At 39.5% G+C, this 17,283-nt stretch overlaps 2 protein-coding genes across 2 annotated transcripts; both read right to left on the reverse strand.

Annotated features, from left to right (window-relative positions):
* Positions 1-1,857: 1,857 nt before the first annotated feature.
* Positions 1,858-6,470, reverse strand: LOC135477242 (synaptic plasticity regulator PANTS-like). The gene is made up of 4 exons (XM_064757420.1): positions 6,414-6,470; positions 4,459-4,504; positions 2,923-3,041; positions 1,858-2,184 (listed from the first exon to the last, which is right to left on the reverse strand). Exons 1-4 carry the CDS (start codon positions 6,468-6,470, stop codon positions 1,963-1,965), a joined length of 444 nt encoding a protein of 147 aa, XP_064613490.1. The 3' UTR covers positions 1,858-1,962.
* A 6,952-nt stretch (positions 6,471-13,422) lies between these two features.
* Positions 13,423-16,248, reverse strand: LOC135476230 (dynein light chain 2, cytoplasmic-like). The gene is made up of 2 exons (XM_064756177.1): positions 16,156-16,248; positions 13,423-14,069 (listed from the first exon to the last, which is right to left on the reverse strand). Exon 2 carries the CDS (start codon positions 14,058-14,060, stop codon positions 13,791-13,793), a length of 270 nt encoding a protein of 89 aa, XP_064612247.1. The 5' UTR covers positions 14,061-14,069; positions 16,156-16,248; the 3' UTR covers positions 13,423-13,790.
* Between the last annotated feature and the right edge of the window lie 1,035 nt (positions 16,249-17,283).

Consider the following 17,283-nt stretch of genomic DNA (forward strand, 5'->3'; position numbering starts at 1 on the left):
TGCAGTGATCTTTTTTCATTATTTCTTTACCCTTCTTTTGGCCACAGAATGACTCACCCTAAGGCGATCGTGAAAAGCATTGATATGCCAGACGACATGAAGCACGACGCCATCGAGTGTCTGTGTCAGGCCTTGGACAAGTTCGACACTGACCAGAAGAAGGCTTCTTACATCAAACGAGAGTTCGACAAGAAATACGGACTCACCTGGCATTGTTTTGTTGGCCAAAACTTTGGTAGTTTTGTGTCTTTCGAAAAAGGACATTTTATATACTTTTACGTTGGGCAAGCCGCTGTACTGCTCTTCAAGTCAGGATAGAAGGATTGGCAAATGCACGACGGCTTTATGAACAACCACTTCTGTGTTGATACTGTAGATTTGGTTATTTTGTATTTCCATATATGTATTTTACACAATGCTGTTGGATAAATTTATTTCGGCATCCTGTTTTATGGATCGAGGAAACGAACAGGGCGGAGACATATTTTTCATACATATTCTTATGACGAGGTGGAGTCAGCTACGTGTGTGTACATATACTGTCTTCTTGTGGAAAAGCGAGACCATGCCGCCACTGAAGTATGTGCCTGAAAGACCACACGTGATAACCCACCCAGTCACATTATCCTGACACCAGGCCAAACGGTCTCTCAGTACTTAGTGTCAAGCGAGGCAGTAACAAGTACCATTTTAAAAGTCTTTGGTATTACCCGGGTGAGATGACAGGTCTCCCCACTTCCAGGCGGACGCTCTAATCATTAGGCCACCGAAGCGCTCATGACGAAGAGGAAACCATGAATGTATAGCATGTACCTCACAGACCGTCTGCGATAAGCTCAGGTCGAGTGATAAGATGGTTGCATTCCGACAGCTGGGAAACAGGAGGCTCGGGTTCGAATCAGAACTTGCATGGGGAATTTGTATATTCCTGCTGTCACTGTTGTCGGGCACTTCTCGCCTTTGCTTTCAGAAATACAGATCTGTACTCTTCCATTTACCAGCCTGGAACTCGGCCCCTTAGCGTATGCTGTCCTCAACATATCAAAGCTGTGCGCTACAAAGAACGTCTTTTCTGCAATCCTTCGGGAATTCTTACTTCATATCACCTAGTTACTCGTGAATAATAAAGACCATAACGTCACAATTAACACAAATGTATCTTTTGAGTCGGCCGCTCTCGGTATCGTCCGAAAAAAAAGGTAAACTCGTGGAATGATCTCATTGAAACCAATGAGATGTATCCCATGTAAAGGGCGATTGACAAATTGATTGGAAGTCTTAACTTTAATTTGTGTCTTAAGGATGAAGAGAAATCAATTATAATCAATCACATTCCGATTGGGTAGGTAGGTTACATTTGTGTTATTTGCGATTTTATGGTCTTTTTTATTCCCACATAATGAGGTGATATGAATTCAGAATTACTTTAAGATCACGGGGCACCTCTTTTTGTGGAGAACAGAGTTGGCACTTTGGAGACTGCGCAGGTGACAGGACCGAGTTCCAGGTTACTGAATGCAACAGTTCAGAGCGGTTAATGAGGAAGTTAAGCTGGGAACATGGCCAACCGATCTCAGAGCGAGGGAGATGTGGATATAAACTACCAATATATCTTGGTAGTTTTCAATCAAATCTCCCATGAGACCCCAAAATGCCAAAGTTCGATCAATGGTAAGGGTAAGAACTTCGGAACAATCATCACCAAGATGTTTTTCCTAAGAACAAATCACATTTTGGTTACTAATCCTTGGTTGCAGGATGCTGAACATTTAGTCTTGCAAAATCAACAGACTTTTTGCGATTTGGAAAATCTCAACAAAGAGAACCAAAACAGCACTTCATGTATGTAAACCCTTTATAACATTTATATTTATCACGTTCTACCACGCACTCTATCACACGCATCTGGATTATAATGTCACATGGTTTGATATATTAACAAAAGTTACGATGAAGCCTATGTTATAAAATGACACATGCCGACTGTGGACTAGAGAGTGTGATGCTTTGGTCTTTAGCTGCTTCCACCTTGGCAAAGAGCGAGTCAGAACGAGACTCGGTCCACTCCGGCAAGGGACGAGTCCACTCTTTCGGCGGAGACTTCCGGTATGTCCAGACGTCATTACCCCTGGCGTTCTCTAGTCGTTTTTGTTGCCTTTCCAATTCGTTCTCAACTATTTTCATCTAGAATATGAATTCAAAATATATTCAGTAATTAGCTTATCTTAAAGGTGTTTTCAAAAGAATTATGTATAATGCGCGGTCAACACTGAACAGAGCCTAAAGTCAAGCAATACAGATTCTGTAAGACAGCTTGGTAGCCAAAGACCACGTGATCTTTAGCAACAATCAGTGTGGATGTGTGGGTTCCCCCAAAGTCTGTCTAGTTTCCGCCCACCATAATGCTGGCCTCCGTCGTGGAAGTGAAATATTCTTCAATACGGCATAAAACACCAGTAAAATTATGGGGGGCCAAATTAACATTTAATCGAGAATTATCGATATCCATAAACGAATTAGTGATATTGATAAATAATTTATAGATATCGCTAATTCATTTATCGATATCGATTTACCCACTGAGTAACTTAAAACCACCACTAAGCCAGTAGTATTAGTCACCTGGGGCACGTTCTATGAAGCAGTCACAAAATTGCCAGGCACAATTACCATGACAACATATTGTGAAGAGATTAATGTGCTTTGGGTAGCGATGTGACAGCTTTGCAGATAGTCCCAGGTTGCCATCTTCCGACTTTATCGGCCAAGAACCCACTTGAGGGGATTAGTCAGCTTTCGTAAATCAAGGATCTCAGAGCAATTCATTGAGTAAAAATTGAGAAATCCTGTCATGATTAGGCTTACTGTATAACAAACCAAAGAAACAGTTGGAAACAAGTTCAACCAAGCAGGAAAGCTTACAGCGATTTCTGGAGACGGATTCTCTCTATATCTGATGCAGTTTTTGTGATCTTCTTTCCACTTGCTGCAATCTACCTGATGTCCGTAATGATAATGGTGGTAAAACTTGCCTCTTAGACCTATGAAGAAACCACAATCATAATGATGTTAAATTCTGCTCCTCAAACATGTGAAGAAACCATTATCATAATGATGGTAAATTCTGCCCCTCAACCCTGTGAAGAAACCATAATTGTAATGATGGTAAATTCTGCCCCTCAAGACTGTGAAGAAACCATAATTACAATGATGGTAAATTCTGCCCCTCAACCCTGTGAAGAAACCACAATTATAAAGATGGTAAATTCTGCCCCTCAAACCTGTGAAGAAACCACAATCATAATGGCGGTAAGTTCTGCTCCTCAAACCTGTGAAGAAACCACAATCATAATGATGGTAAATTCTGCCCCTCAACCCTGTGAAGAAACCACAATTATAAAGATGGTAAATTCTGCCCCTCATACCTGTGAAGAAACCACAATCATAATGACAGTAAGTTCTGCTCCTCAAACCTGTGAAGAAACCATAATTACAATGATGTTAAATTCTGCTCCTGAAACTTGTGAAGAAACCATAATCATAATGATGGTAAATTTTGCCCCTCAAACCTGTAAAGAAACCATAATTACAATGATGTTAAATTCTGCCCCTTCAGAGCTGTGAAGAAACCCCCCACCATCATAAATATGGTATTCTGTTTCTCAGATTTGTGAGGGAACCTCAATGTGATGAAACCATACAGGTGGTAAAGCTTGTCTCCCAACTTGTAAAATTCCATTATTGTAATGTCAATAAATCTTATTCCTCAAATTTGTGAAGAAACCAAGATGATAATGGTGACAAAGCCATTGTTTCAAACTTGTGAAGAAACTAATATAATAGTGGTAAATTTTTGTCTTCAGATCTGTGAAGAAACCACAACGACAATAATGGTAAAAGTTATCTCTCAGACTTGTGAAGAAACCACAGTGGTGATAATGGTAAAATTTACCTCTGAAACCTATGAACAAACTAGAATCAAAATGATTGATAAGCCTGCCTGTAAGATCTGAAGAAAGAACAATCACAAAAGTTCTAAAACTTGCTTTTAAGACCTGTGTCAGTGAAGGAACCTTGGTAATCTTGGTAAAACATTCTCAGTTGCTTATTTTGATGAAATGAACTCTTTTTTTCACAGTTACCACACCCTTGTTAGAGAGAGATTCTCCCCATTACATGACCACAGTAATAGGTGAATCCTAAAACAAGTAAACAGACTATATACAGTCAAATGAATCAGCAATAAAGCCAACTCTACGTCTCATACTTCACATCTCCATCCCTTCACAAAGAAATCCTTTAGCTGCGCAAAAAATACACAATAGTGCAATTTAAAAATGAAAGTAAACCCCAAATATAAAACAACATTACATGTATATTCCAGGATCTCAATCTGTGAATCACAGTATCTTGAGAGAAACAGGAGAAGGGAACTTAGAATGTGAACAATGAACTTACTTGAACAATCTGCATACTCTTCATAGTACATCTCACAGGGACGTATCTGTGTTAAAAAAAAATTAAAAAAAAAAAATCAAGTGTCTCTGACAGTCAGGACAATAAGGCGGAAAGAAAATGATGCTGATAAAAACATTTTGCTGTACAATGGTAACAAGGTTGCTATTCACAGTTTTTCAAGTTGACATGTTAAATTTTGTACAATGGTTGACAACTGTATTTTATCTGGTGTTTAACAGCATATTCAATGGCTGGAAGCAACCATAATATCTGGAGTAAACCACTGCCAATCTCCTAGTAACCATTGTAACTGCCAAACCTCCTGACTTAATTTGCAGCCAAAGCAGCAGGAGCAGGATTGTACATGTAGATGGTCAACAGTTAGTGGTCTTAATGGCAAATCCACTTGACACCATTACACATCTTTGGTAAGCAAATTCATTTTGAAATTTTGCACTTACTGTATTTCACCTAAAGTTCAGAATAATTTATTTAATTAAATTAAATTAAATTAATTATTTTTAGTGCCACATTTTGCTTGATTCTGATGGATTCATCCACCTTATAGGGACAAGACTTTCTTGTGAACCTCAATTTATTTTCTTATCAAAGAAACAGCTGAATCACAGGTATTTTATTACAAGCCTTTGTGTGCTTCTGAAATTGCATTTCACATGCCAAACTTTAGATGTAGTAAAGTATACCATGTACATACTAGTTAAAAATGCACAAGGCAGCAGAGCTAGTGACTGTGTGTAGGCTAAAGAGTAGTGGCATTATTTACTCCTCACTTTCAGATCACTTGGCACTCAGCATTTGACCAAGTATCGCACTACACAATATCATCAGTGTAGTGTTTGTGAGGTAGCATTGTACAATATTAGCACTATGAGCATCCTCCTGCAAGTAGACACTCTAATGATACAGCTATCGTGAGGAAACCGAAAAAAAAAAAAAAAAAAAAAAAGGGTTGAACATAACAGTTTAAAATGACATTATGCACTAAGAAAATAGATGAATGAACAACAAGGTTTCACGCAGTCATGAAATCAGAGAGATTGAATTTTTGGCCTCTTCAAATGCAATGCATGCTCATAGAAATGGCAGAAGAATACATAGGCCTATTTTATCATAGCTGCAAAAGACTTCAACTCCTTTTCTTACACTGGCCTAGTATCATTGGAGTCTCAACGCTTACGATGGTAATTTCGTACTCGCACTACACCCACCGCACAGCCACCATACATCCCTACTTGATTTAGAATATATTTATTATAGCCATGAAGGCCTCCACTGTATACGCTCCTCAGCAAATGCCGCCATCTTCCCACTGCTCCACTATGAAGCAGGCCAGGTACATAGCTGCTCAACATGGCGGCAACTGTCGAGGTGGGTATACCGTTGAAGCCTTCATGGTTGTAATAAATCTATTCTAAATCGGGCAGGGACATATGGTGGCAGTGTGGTTGGTGCGGAAAGCAGGTCTTCAGGTTGGTGTATTTTATCTGTGCGACAACTGTTCGATAACAAAGAGAATCGATCTGGACCTTCATTGAGTACGAAATTTAACACTATAAGTGTCGAGGCTCTTAGCCTACACAGAGAGCTAGGCCAGTATAAGAAAAGGAGTTTGAGTCTTTCGGGGCTAATCTTATCGCTATCCAAATAACTAAAATCACTGTAACGATCCGAGTTCAGATTTTAGACAATATCCTCTTGCACTGAAATTTGTCCTCTAAATTTTGGCCTGCATGAATTCCTTGTACCAGATTCCTCGCACCTGGCATCACTCAATTTACTGTTACAACAACAACTTGAATGTTAGCAACTGTCATAGTCTCTCAACAATCTCAACGGACACATTGCCTTTGAACTACAATCTGTTACGCAGCCATACACGATGGCGCCTGTAATGTCAGCATTAAATACATAACCAGTTCGTAATTCATGCTTACCAGCCATATATACTCGCTTTTGTCCTCCCCAGTCACGCTTTCACTGGGAGCTGACATTTTAATTTATATCGAGTTATCTCTCCGTGTTGAGGCGCGCCTACGCGCCACAGTCATCACTTCCTGTTGAAAATTTTTGACCATTTACAGACCGAAAAGCGTATTTCGGTAAGTTTTTCCACGGATTTATTGTAATCAATGACAAGGCGCAGAAAAGAACTATTAGATACAACAGTATGCACCACGTTAATGATTTTATGCACGGGAAAACTGAAAAAAGAAAACCAACGAGAAAAACCGGATCAAAAAGACATCTTAAACAACAACAACATGAGTTATTTTATGCGTTTACTAGACCCGAAACACTCCAGCACCTTTATGATATTGGCCTAGCGTTGTTGGAGTCTCGACGCTAACAGTGTTAATTTCGTACTTAACGATGGTCCCTGCCGATTCTCTTTGTTATCGAAGAAGTCTCGTGCAAGTGAAAGACACCAATCTGAAGACCTGCTTTCCGCACCCGTCGCAATCAGCACCATCTCCATATGCCCCTACTCGCTTTAGAAAAGATTTATTATCGGCTCCCACGTCACACACCCCTTGGCCATTGGCGTTATCTTCCCACTGCTCCACGATTAAACGGGACATGCGCGTAGTTGCCTAAGATGGCGATAATGGCCAATGAGTGTGTGCCATGGGCGCCTTCACGGCTATGATAAATCTATTCTGAAGCGAGAAGGGGCATATGAGGGAGGTACAGTGAGTGTGGAAAGCAGGTATTTAGGTTGGTGTCTTTAAAATATGTAAATCCTTTTTCAGTGTGTTAAAATTTATTCCTACCATTTCTTTCTCTGTTGTAGTCAGTGTATGGTCTGTCAACTCACCAATTCATGCAATAAACACTTAAGAAACAGGATACACACATTGACTTCCATAGCCTGAAGACTAGAGAACCCTTTAAAAGTGAACTATCAAAATGTAGTGTAAGGGACATCTGTTTTGTGCTTTGTGTAGAAAACAAAGGGAACTTGAAATATATCAAGGGACCATACATACATGTATGTCACCAAAATACACTTATCTCCATTACACTTCGATATAGCAGTTAAACCGTACTTACGGCAGTAAGAATATATGACTTCTAGCATGTACTTAGATGAGGTTGCCATCCTTACTTCTTGCATGCTCTGGTCCTTGTTTCAAGACAGAGTGGCGAATAAGGTAGGATATGGCAGCTCTTTTAAATGTCCAATTTCCCTCAGTTTTCAGGTATATTGATTACTGTGAAAGATGTGTATAAAAGAATGTTGTTTCAAATGACTTATCTTTCTCCATGGTTACATTAACAAAGGATTTGTTAAGAAAGAAATAGCTTGTGATCAGTGTAAACAGCTTTGAAAACCAGACAGATTCGTGTTACTAAAATCTGTTTGGTCAATCTAGATATTAGATTACTATTAAAAGGGCTCTCAACTTTCAGTCATGTCAGTTTTGTATAAGCCGGAAGTGTCATGTGATCATTCTGATTTTCAACAAAATCAACGTTACAAATCACATGGTATAACTCTAAGGCATGTATGCCATTATGTAAAATGCCTCCTTGTACTTTATTGTAGAACTGGTGCAACTTTGAAGAGAGCTTGAAGGCACACAAGGAATGAGCAAAATAATAATCGGTTGACCAATAATTACATGCACAGTTTGTCAAACCCTTTGAGTGGCATAACCTGTTACGAGTGAGGCGACTTCAGAAGCTTTTAAATGTTGACTTTGTTTATTAGCAATCGGGATTCATCTACATGACCTGATACAGGAGATGAAGATTGGTGAATATGGTACACAAGATATTGTGGCCTAAAGATTTTATGTCCTTTTACTCACCAGTATTTTTATTTTTTTTTTCAGATCAGCTGAATTTTCTGCAGTTTTCTGCAAGGAAAACTTCGTACAAGATTTGCCAGATTCTATATAGCCACAGAATGCTGCCGAAAGACTCAGCCAAACACATAATTGTGAGACATTTGTCCTCTTACATTCCAAGATTTGATGATGTTTTTGATGAGGAGACTTTCTACATCTTCGCATTTTTTGTGGTTATAGTGACGATAGTGGGAGCCATTATTTTGTCGCGGTACATCACGATCAAAGACGTGGGACATGTGGACTGATCCCACTATGGCGTCAAGATTACAGAAATGGAATTAAAACAATTTTTGCGACTGACTTCATACTAAAGAGAAACAAATGATGAAATAAGATGTTAATTGGGGTGATTCCCCAATTAGCAAAATACTTAAAACTTCCTTAAACAGTAAACTAAAGGCTAAGGAATTTATACAAATGTACTGCAGTGTTTACGGAAATTGCTGTAATTTTTATTTGGAGCGGATCAGGTTTACATGTATGTGAATATAACCTGCCAGAATGAGTTTGCCCAGAACAGAGTTGTTTGTTATATCATCGATGTCAGTGTATTATGTCTGTCAGATTGTTAGTATTATTCTATGTATATTGTAAGTTTAAATTCTATTTAACCAGGTTCTCAGAGGTCAGTCTTTCTTTATCAGGTGATTCAAAACAACGGAACGCCATTTCAGATTGTGATTGGCTGATGTGTGGGTCATGAACTTAAATCTCTTCCCGATAATGTGGATTATAACCTTGAGGTTAGCAGGTGCCCTGGGTTTATGTCAGAATGTTGGACACGGTGGATACATGTAAGGGTACATGTATGTAGCAATGTACCTGGTGTACGTTTCAGTTTATGGTTATTCCATTTCCAGCCTGGTCTTTTCACTTTACTGCAGTTGTTGAACCTATCGTCATATTTAACAGTGTCTGGAAACAAAAATTATTAATATATCAATTAACTGTGAAAAAAACCTTGATTGCACCTTTTTTTCAATTGTACATATTTTGAGGTTTGGGGACTTGTGCGACCTCCCATTTATATGTCATTTTTTCCTCAGAACTTATTATTTTTTCACACGTGTAAGTTAATCTCGTTACATATATGAATTGTGATGTGCAGGTATAAACAGGAATCCCCGTGAGATTCATGGAGTTGTGATTACATACAACTTAACATGTGATATATTTTATTTGTTGGTGCAATGTACTATTTCCCTGTTTAATGGATTGCTCCGCATGTCAGTGGTCAAGTTATGTTAAGAGGCTGCTCTTTAGACTCATACTCCTTACAGAGCATGTGTTGCTCTCTACCTCTCACTTTACATCACTGTCGCCTACAGCAAATTTTGTACAGAAGTCTTTAACAATGCCGTTGTCACTGGCATGAAGTGATGTCAGAAAACACAAACAATCCGTCTCAACCTTTGTCTAACAATACTTTATACACATGCATTCTCTTTATCTAGAGTATGTACAATATGATTCTAACCACAACCTGTAATAATTCTATTGATGAATGCTTATTAAACAGTTTTGCTGGAGGACACACATGATGAGGCTGGGCCTAAACAAACCTACGTGCGTCTCCCAAGCTCGAAAGGTCAGGCTTGTCTACTGGTGGCAGTGATGTAAAGCGATAGGTAGAGGCTTTTACAGCTTACGCCATTTTAAGACTTTGCCTTTATTGGTTTTTTAATAATCCATTTGCATAATATATAAACTTTTTTGCACTTTATAATTATTGTATAGATTTATCCTGTTGAAGCAAATACCTGGAATCTCTATAAAAAAAACTGTAATTCTTCATGTTACCCGCATATTGGATTAATTAGACTGTGTTCATTTTATAAAATATCCCAGACCTCTAAGTCAAGTAATGTGAGAGATTTCATAGTAACAGGGTGAAAAAAAAGTGTTTAACATATGTTTTCCCATTTGTATGATTGTCTATTTGTACGAGAAGCTTAAAGTTTATGCTATGCTCAGGATGTTTGTAAATTTCACTGAATTCTATTTATTTCTGAAAAAGCATAGAATGAAAACTCCTACAAGTATTTGAGTGAAGATTGTTTGGAAATCAGATTTGTGTCATGTTTTTTTGACGCATACATGAGGAGCATGTGTTCAATAACTGGTATACTTAAGAGTTGTGGTCAAGCATTTATTTGGACTTTGCATTTATCTGGATAGTTTTGGAGACCTTGTTGAATCAGTACTTTATTTTGACATTTTCAATGCTGGTACTCAAATTTGTGCACAGGTAATATGTTCGAACCGCTACATGCATCTTGGATTATACATAACAAAGCCCAAACTCAAGTCCAGCTCATGCTAGCTTCCTCTCCGGATGTACCTGGGAAGGTCTGCCAGCAACATGCGGATTGTCATGGCTTCCTCCGAGCTCTGGCCGATTTCCTCTTGCTGTAGTGCTGGCCGCTGCCGTATGGAGTGAAATATTCTTGACTACGGCGTGAAACACCAATCAAATAAATAAATGAATATTACCGATGTCCAAACTTCAGGGTTCTGTACTGTTCTAAACTGTGAGTTTACATAATGTGTTCTTTGGAGTTAGAAATCTCAGATCTACATTAGACCCACAAATGATGTCATAGGAATCACTGTTTTTCAAAGATCCTTTCTTTTGCCATTTGCTCTGCATTTTGATATAGAGTCCCTGAAACTCATTTTTACATTTCAGCGTTTATATTGGACTCCAAAATTATTCAGAAAAAAGTGGTTTACTGGTCATGTGTAATTTATGTAATAATAATTTCAATTCTTTTACAGTTGACTTGCATTTTTGATAAATCTTTACAAGGCCTTAGTAATAGTGATAGAGCCTGTTTTTGATCCACTGTCAATGTGTGAGACAGTTTTGGTGAACTTGTTGTTGTTGTGTTTGTAACTTATAGATGTATGTGAATCTCATAGGGTGGGTGCAATTGATCTATGTAAATGTTTATATTTATAAGTACCATTACATGCCTCGCTGTATTTGGTCTGTTTATCCCCTTTATAAAGTGTGCATAATTCAACTTTGACAGATTTGTTGAGTATTATGTATAGACGTCAATGGCTTCCTCTCTAGTCATGCGTCGGATGGTCTTACAGCAACCTGTGGATGTTCGTGGGTTTCCCCTGGGTTGTACCCGGTTTGCTCCCTCCATTACGCTGACCGCTGTCGTAAGTGAAATATTCGTATGTACGGCGTAAACACTGTCTATTAAAACAATAACTTGTTGACAGCTTTCACAGAGACTTCAAGTCAAAGGTTTGTCAGGTACCCGGTGAGGTGGGAATGTGTTAATGGTACTTCCAAATTGCAATCTACTACAGAAATAAGTAAATAAATAAATGTTCAGGCCATCGCTGGTTCAGATGGTTACAAAAACGTTGGCTCGCTGGACCATCACGCCCTTGACAAACGAGTTTGCACGTTTGAATCCAACTGCAGCTCTTTAATCTGTGGCATGAAGTGAGGTTAGTCAAATACCTGCTGAAGGTCGGAGCTTTACTTCGGACACTCAGATTTCCTCCATCTATAAACCTAACCCCCGTCATCAAAATGAAAACTCCTGGAGTAAGCTGATTAATGAATAATTTTCAAATATATAAATGAAATAATCTTGAACTCCATCGCATATTATCGGGTAACCGACGAATTTCCTCGTGGTAAATCACAATCGTCCTGAGAATATCTGTTTGCGGACAATCGGTTTTGAACTCATAACATACGTATTATTGTTGAGATTGGAGTTGTCTACTCATCTAAAATCGTAAATCACTTTAGTTGTTGTCTTAATCACGACATATAGGCTGACAACGATGTCAAAACTTGTTCTTCGCCTCACTACACCTTCAGTCAAACAGCAATACACCTAAGATAGGTTTATCCAATCTACTTCCTTTCAGTCTGTCCGTCCGTCCGTCATGTGTGCCAGTCCGCCTTGAAACAGTTCTCCAAATTTTTTTCCATAAGCGTTCATTCAAATGAAACTGTTTCGGTTATAATGGACAAAATTGTAGCTGTTTTTGTTTTTATTATGGATTTTGTCAAAACGGTTGGTTATTCTGAACTGAAACTTATTATACGTAAATATCATAACCAAGTTAATATAGACTCGATCCAATTGTTCGAGTTGTCGGTCGTTTCGTCCATTTTAGACTAAAATTTCCCTTCTGCTGTGGACTGAAATGCAGCTATGATTCTTACAGCTCACATACTGGCAGGGAATATCAATAAATAAATCTTCCAGAAAGCTTGTGCAGGTCGGTAGATAGTATATACCGCTAATGACAAACCAGAAGCCAATAATGCGATCGCTGTGAATTCAAGTTCAGCTTCAGTAATGAGTGAGTGCTTGAGGTGTAACGTCATATGACGACGAAGGAATCCTTGGAGTGCATGCAATGTGCCTCATTGTTGCAGGACGGATTTCCACTGCTCTTTTATCTAGTGCTGCTTCACTGAGACCAAGTAAGATGCCCCGCCCGAGCCATCATACTGATACGTGTCAACCAGTCGTTGCACTTTCCCCTTTATGCTGGACACCAAGCGAGGAAGTTACAACTTCCCCTTTTAAGGTCGAAGGTGTGACTCGACCCAGGATTGACCCTGGATCTACCTCTCCTGAAGTGGATGCTCCAACAATTGTGCTAACGGGCCCGGTACTTCAGTAATGATATATGCTATTGGGCCCGGTACTTCAGTAATGATATGTGCTATTGGGCCCGGTACTTCAGTAATGATATGTGCTATTGGGCCCGGTACTTCAGAATGATGTAATCTCCACCGAATAGATTGACATACAATTATAGTCATGATAGTTATGGCCAGGAAACTTAAGGACCCACCATGAAGCTGACTGTCGTCGTGTAAGTGAAATATTCTGAAGTTCGGTGTAAAATTTTTGCTGGCTGGTTCCAACTTCGTACAAATGGAAAACAACGCAAAACATTCTACAAGATTCTACTCGATCAATAAATATTTTCAAATTTATTAACGATCATGAACAAAATATAAAAATATTATGCGAAAACGCTGCCATATATAATCTTCATCACGTTTGTAACGTCTGATGACACTTTTAGATAATACTTGTAGAGTTTCATACAGCAACGTCATGGCTGCTGACGTACCGGTCTGTTAATGAAATTAACCGTGATATTAGGTGAAAAACTTTGCTTTAAGGATCGCTCGGTAAATCCTTCAGAATCAAACACAGTCGCATAGCCAATCATTCGTCATGCACACATTCCAGGTGACAGGAAATGCAAGGTCTCTGATCGAGAGTAGAGTTCTAACGCACGGTTCAAACCCGAGCGCTCCGCTATTGTTGCAACCGCTTGATCGTATCTCACTTTTTTGATATCATCTGTGTTTGTTGTCTCTGTATAAAACATGCAAGTCTATAGGTCTATTTTACTTCTGCTTCAGTTTGTTCATTGCAGTAACTCAATATAAATTTATCCAGATTTGAAGAGCAGCACCGCCACTTGTCCCATGTAGAAGTAGATGAAATGTTTCGTCTCGTGCGTGACGTAACTGCCAAAGTTACGACCCACAATGCAATGCCACGTTGGGTTGTACTTTTTGTCGAATTCCTTCTTGATGTAAGCGGCGATGTCTTTCTCAATGTTGTATTTTTCCATGGCCTGAGTGGCACAATCTACAGCATCCTGCTGCATGTCCTCTGCCATATCGGCATTCTTGATCACGGCTTTGCGCTCTGACATTCTGATGGTCTACAAGAAAAAGTAAAAGAGTGTTCAAACACAGCCATTGGTCAGTATTCTATTAGAAGCTATACATATTTCTATCTTAATTTGTATGAAGCATTTCGATAATGGTTGAAATAAATTCAGTTCTGCATGTCACATAAAAATGTTCTAAACTGATGGCTACTATTCTGTTATACAAAACTGGCTGCTCCTGTCTGTTTTCGCATTTTAATTTACGGTCACCCTTATTGGAGAGGAAAAGCGATTGACCAGTGGTGTCGACTGTTCGAATCTAGCTTCCCTGACGAACCCTAGTGCTAACCTGACGAAAGTGTGGGGATTTCTACGGGTCTTTTACGGGTTTCAACTACCAATAAACCTTACAGCTGTCTTTTATGTGAAATATTACAACGTGAAACCCGAAAACAAACATGGTCTGCTTCACCCTATCGTTATTATATGACCTTATTCTACATTCACTATCCGTTCAATTCGGAGGGGTGGGGGGGGGGGGGGGGGCTTCCGTGGCTCGTCGGTTAGCGCGCTAGCGCAGTGTAATGACCCAGGAGCCTCTCACCAATGCGGTCGTTGTGAGTTCAAGCCCAGCTCATGCTGGCTTCCTCTCCGGCCGTAAGTGGGAAGGTCTGCTAGCAACCTGCTGATGGTCGTGGGTTTCCCCCGGGCTTTGCCCGGTTTCCACCCACCATAATGCTGGCCGCCGTCCTATAAGTGAAATATTCTTGAGTACGGCGTAAAACACCAATCAATCAAACAAATTAAATTCGGTCCATGCTAAAATAGCCGACAGTAAAGGTTTGACTTACGGTCCACGCTAAAATAGCCGACAGTAAAGGTTTGATTTACCGTCCACGCTAAAACACCCGACAGTAAAGGTTTGACTTATGGTCCACGTTAAAATAGCCGAGAGTAAAGGTTTGATTTACTGTCCACGCTAAAACACCCGACAGTAAAGGTTTGACTTACGGTCCATGCTAAAATAGCCGACAGTAAAGGCTTGATTTACGGTCCATGCTAAAATAGCCGACATTAAAGGTTTGACTTAGGGTCCATGCTAAAATAGCCGACAGTAAAGGTTTGACTTACGGTCCATGCTAAAATAGCCGACAGTAAAGGTTTGACTTACGGCCCATGCTAAAATAGTGGACAATAAAGGTTTGAGTTACTATAAAGAACAGATGACTACGCGGGGCCACATCTTAACAACATACTAGAATGCCAGTGAAATTTATTCACCTCCGTTTGTAACGTCATGCAAAGTTCATGTCGTCTAACATGAAATATCATCCCGGTTACACTGATCAAAGCTGCGCTGTACGACCAGCTTCTTGATATCACGGAGCACAGACCTATGTATTTGACTACAACTGGAGAAATAACGAGTGCTATATCTTGATGATATTCGTAAGCCATTTTAACTTTTATTTTAACTTTCAGTTGTTTCAATGTTCATCTTACTCACTTCAGGGTTTTTAATAAATTTACATAAGTGGTTACATAAACGTAAAGAGTTTTTTTTCCAACAAATCCACATCTGCTAATCAAATCAATTTTTTTTGCATTTACAAAAAATAATTTAAATTACTACTTTTGGGTAAATATCATACCTGTTCCTGTGCTATGTATAATGCTAAATTGATTCTAAAAAGATTGAAAAAGTTATAATGTCACCAGCTTTATAATTTCTAAGAAATTTTTTGAACGGTAACATGAACACAGGCGAGGCTGATATTTGTTAAAGGTAATTATTAAAGGCTATTCTAAAATTATAATAGCAAATATTCGATATGCGCTAAAATAAATTGCCAAAAATCTCTGGTAGGTGTATGGCCCTTTTAATTCAAGTAGCCCTCTACACCATTTTCTCTAACTATAATTTCTAACTCCTAGTAAGTGTTCATATTATTACCATGACACGAAGGGGTGTTGTCTATCGAACAGTCAGTACATTTCCCGAATCCATGATCTGGGTTTTGCCATGATCTGGGTTTTACCATGATCTGGGTTTTACCATGACAAACTTCTAGATAACAGGGTAATTGTCCAAGTTTTCTCCATACTGACAGCAAGTTATGTACACAAAGCTACCTACCAGTTAGCCTTCAGTGCCGGATAGCTTTACAGTTGTTGTGGGATGGTTGAGTGACCCGCCACGTGCTTGGTATGTATAACTGTTTGCTATCGCCCTCCAGCTATATATAAACCCAGACAGCAGGTCTATTTGTTGTACCTGGATACCGGACAGATTCGACTGGTTGATCCAACGGTAGCGACAGCGGCGTTTTTCAATCACTAACGGGCTGCGGGTCGCTAGGGTGGACGCGTACGTACCCGCTTTGTCCAAATGGCGGGCTTGAGTGAACGGATACATATGGGTCTGTTAAAATGACTGCATATTCATGTAGTATACTGAATTACTGGGCCAGGTTGTTCAGAACTGTTTCAAGACTAAATACCAGATTAAGCTTTATGCCCAATGTTGCACATTTGAGTTCACCACTATTTCACTTTGAACACAAAATGCGCTGAGGGGCCTCCGTGGCTCAGTTGGCTGCTACCGCAGCGTAATGACCCAGGAGTCTCTCACCAATGAGTGTGAGTTCCAGTCCAGCTCATGCTGGCTTCCTCTGCGGTCGTACGTGGGAAGGTCTGCCAGCAACCTGCGGATGGTCGTGCGTTTCCCCCGGGCTGTGCCCGGTTTCCACCCACCATAATGCTGGCCGCCGTCGTATAAGTGAAATATTCTTGAGTACGGCGTAAAATACCAATCAAATAAATAAATAAAATCAAATGCGCTGTTTCGCTTACCGTGCCCATGGGTTCGAATCCAGCTATCGCTGGCTCAGTTGTGGCCTTAAGTCGGTGAAATTTCAGAGACCCATTGAAGGGCGATCGTTTACCCCAGGCAATCCCCCAGCCCCAACCCCATCTTTAAAGGTTACTGATCGGGGTTTTTTTCGGGCTCTACTTAGTTCTCTCCCACCATAATGCTGACCGCCGAGCTTCAGAATAAGTTAAGTTTTCTTAAGCTCGGCGTAGAACTCCAATGAAATAAATAAAAAAAAAAACAATATAAAGTTGAACGAGTGAGTATCAGTAAGGACAGTAAGAACGATATTAAAAATCAGCCAGCAGAATAAATAAAGTGAACACAATATGCACATGAATTTTTTTGTGAAATTGTGCAGATTAAATGTAGAAGCGTGTGACACAGATGTAA

Source organism: Liolophura sinensis, chromosome 10 (assembly GCF_032854445.1).
Source record: "Liolophura sinensis isolate JHLJ2023 chromosome 10, CUHK_Ljap_v2, whole genome shotgun sequence".
Classification (NCBI taxonomy): Eukaryota; Metazoa; Mollusca; class Polyplacophora; order Chitonida; family Chitonidae; genus Liolophura; species Liolophura sinensis.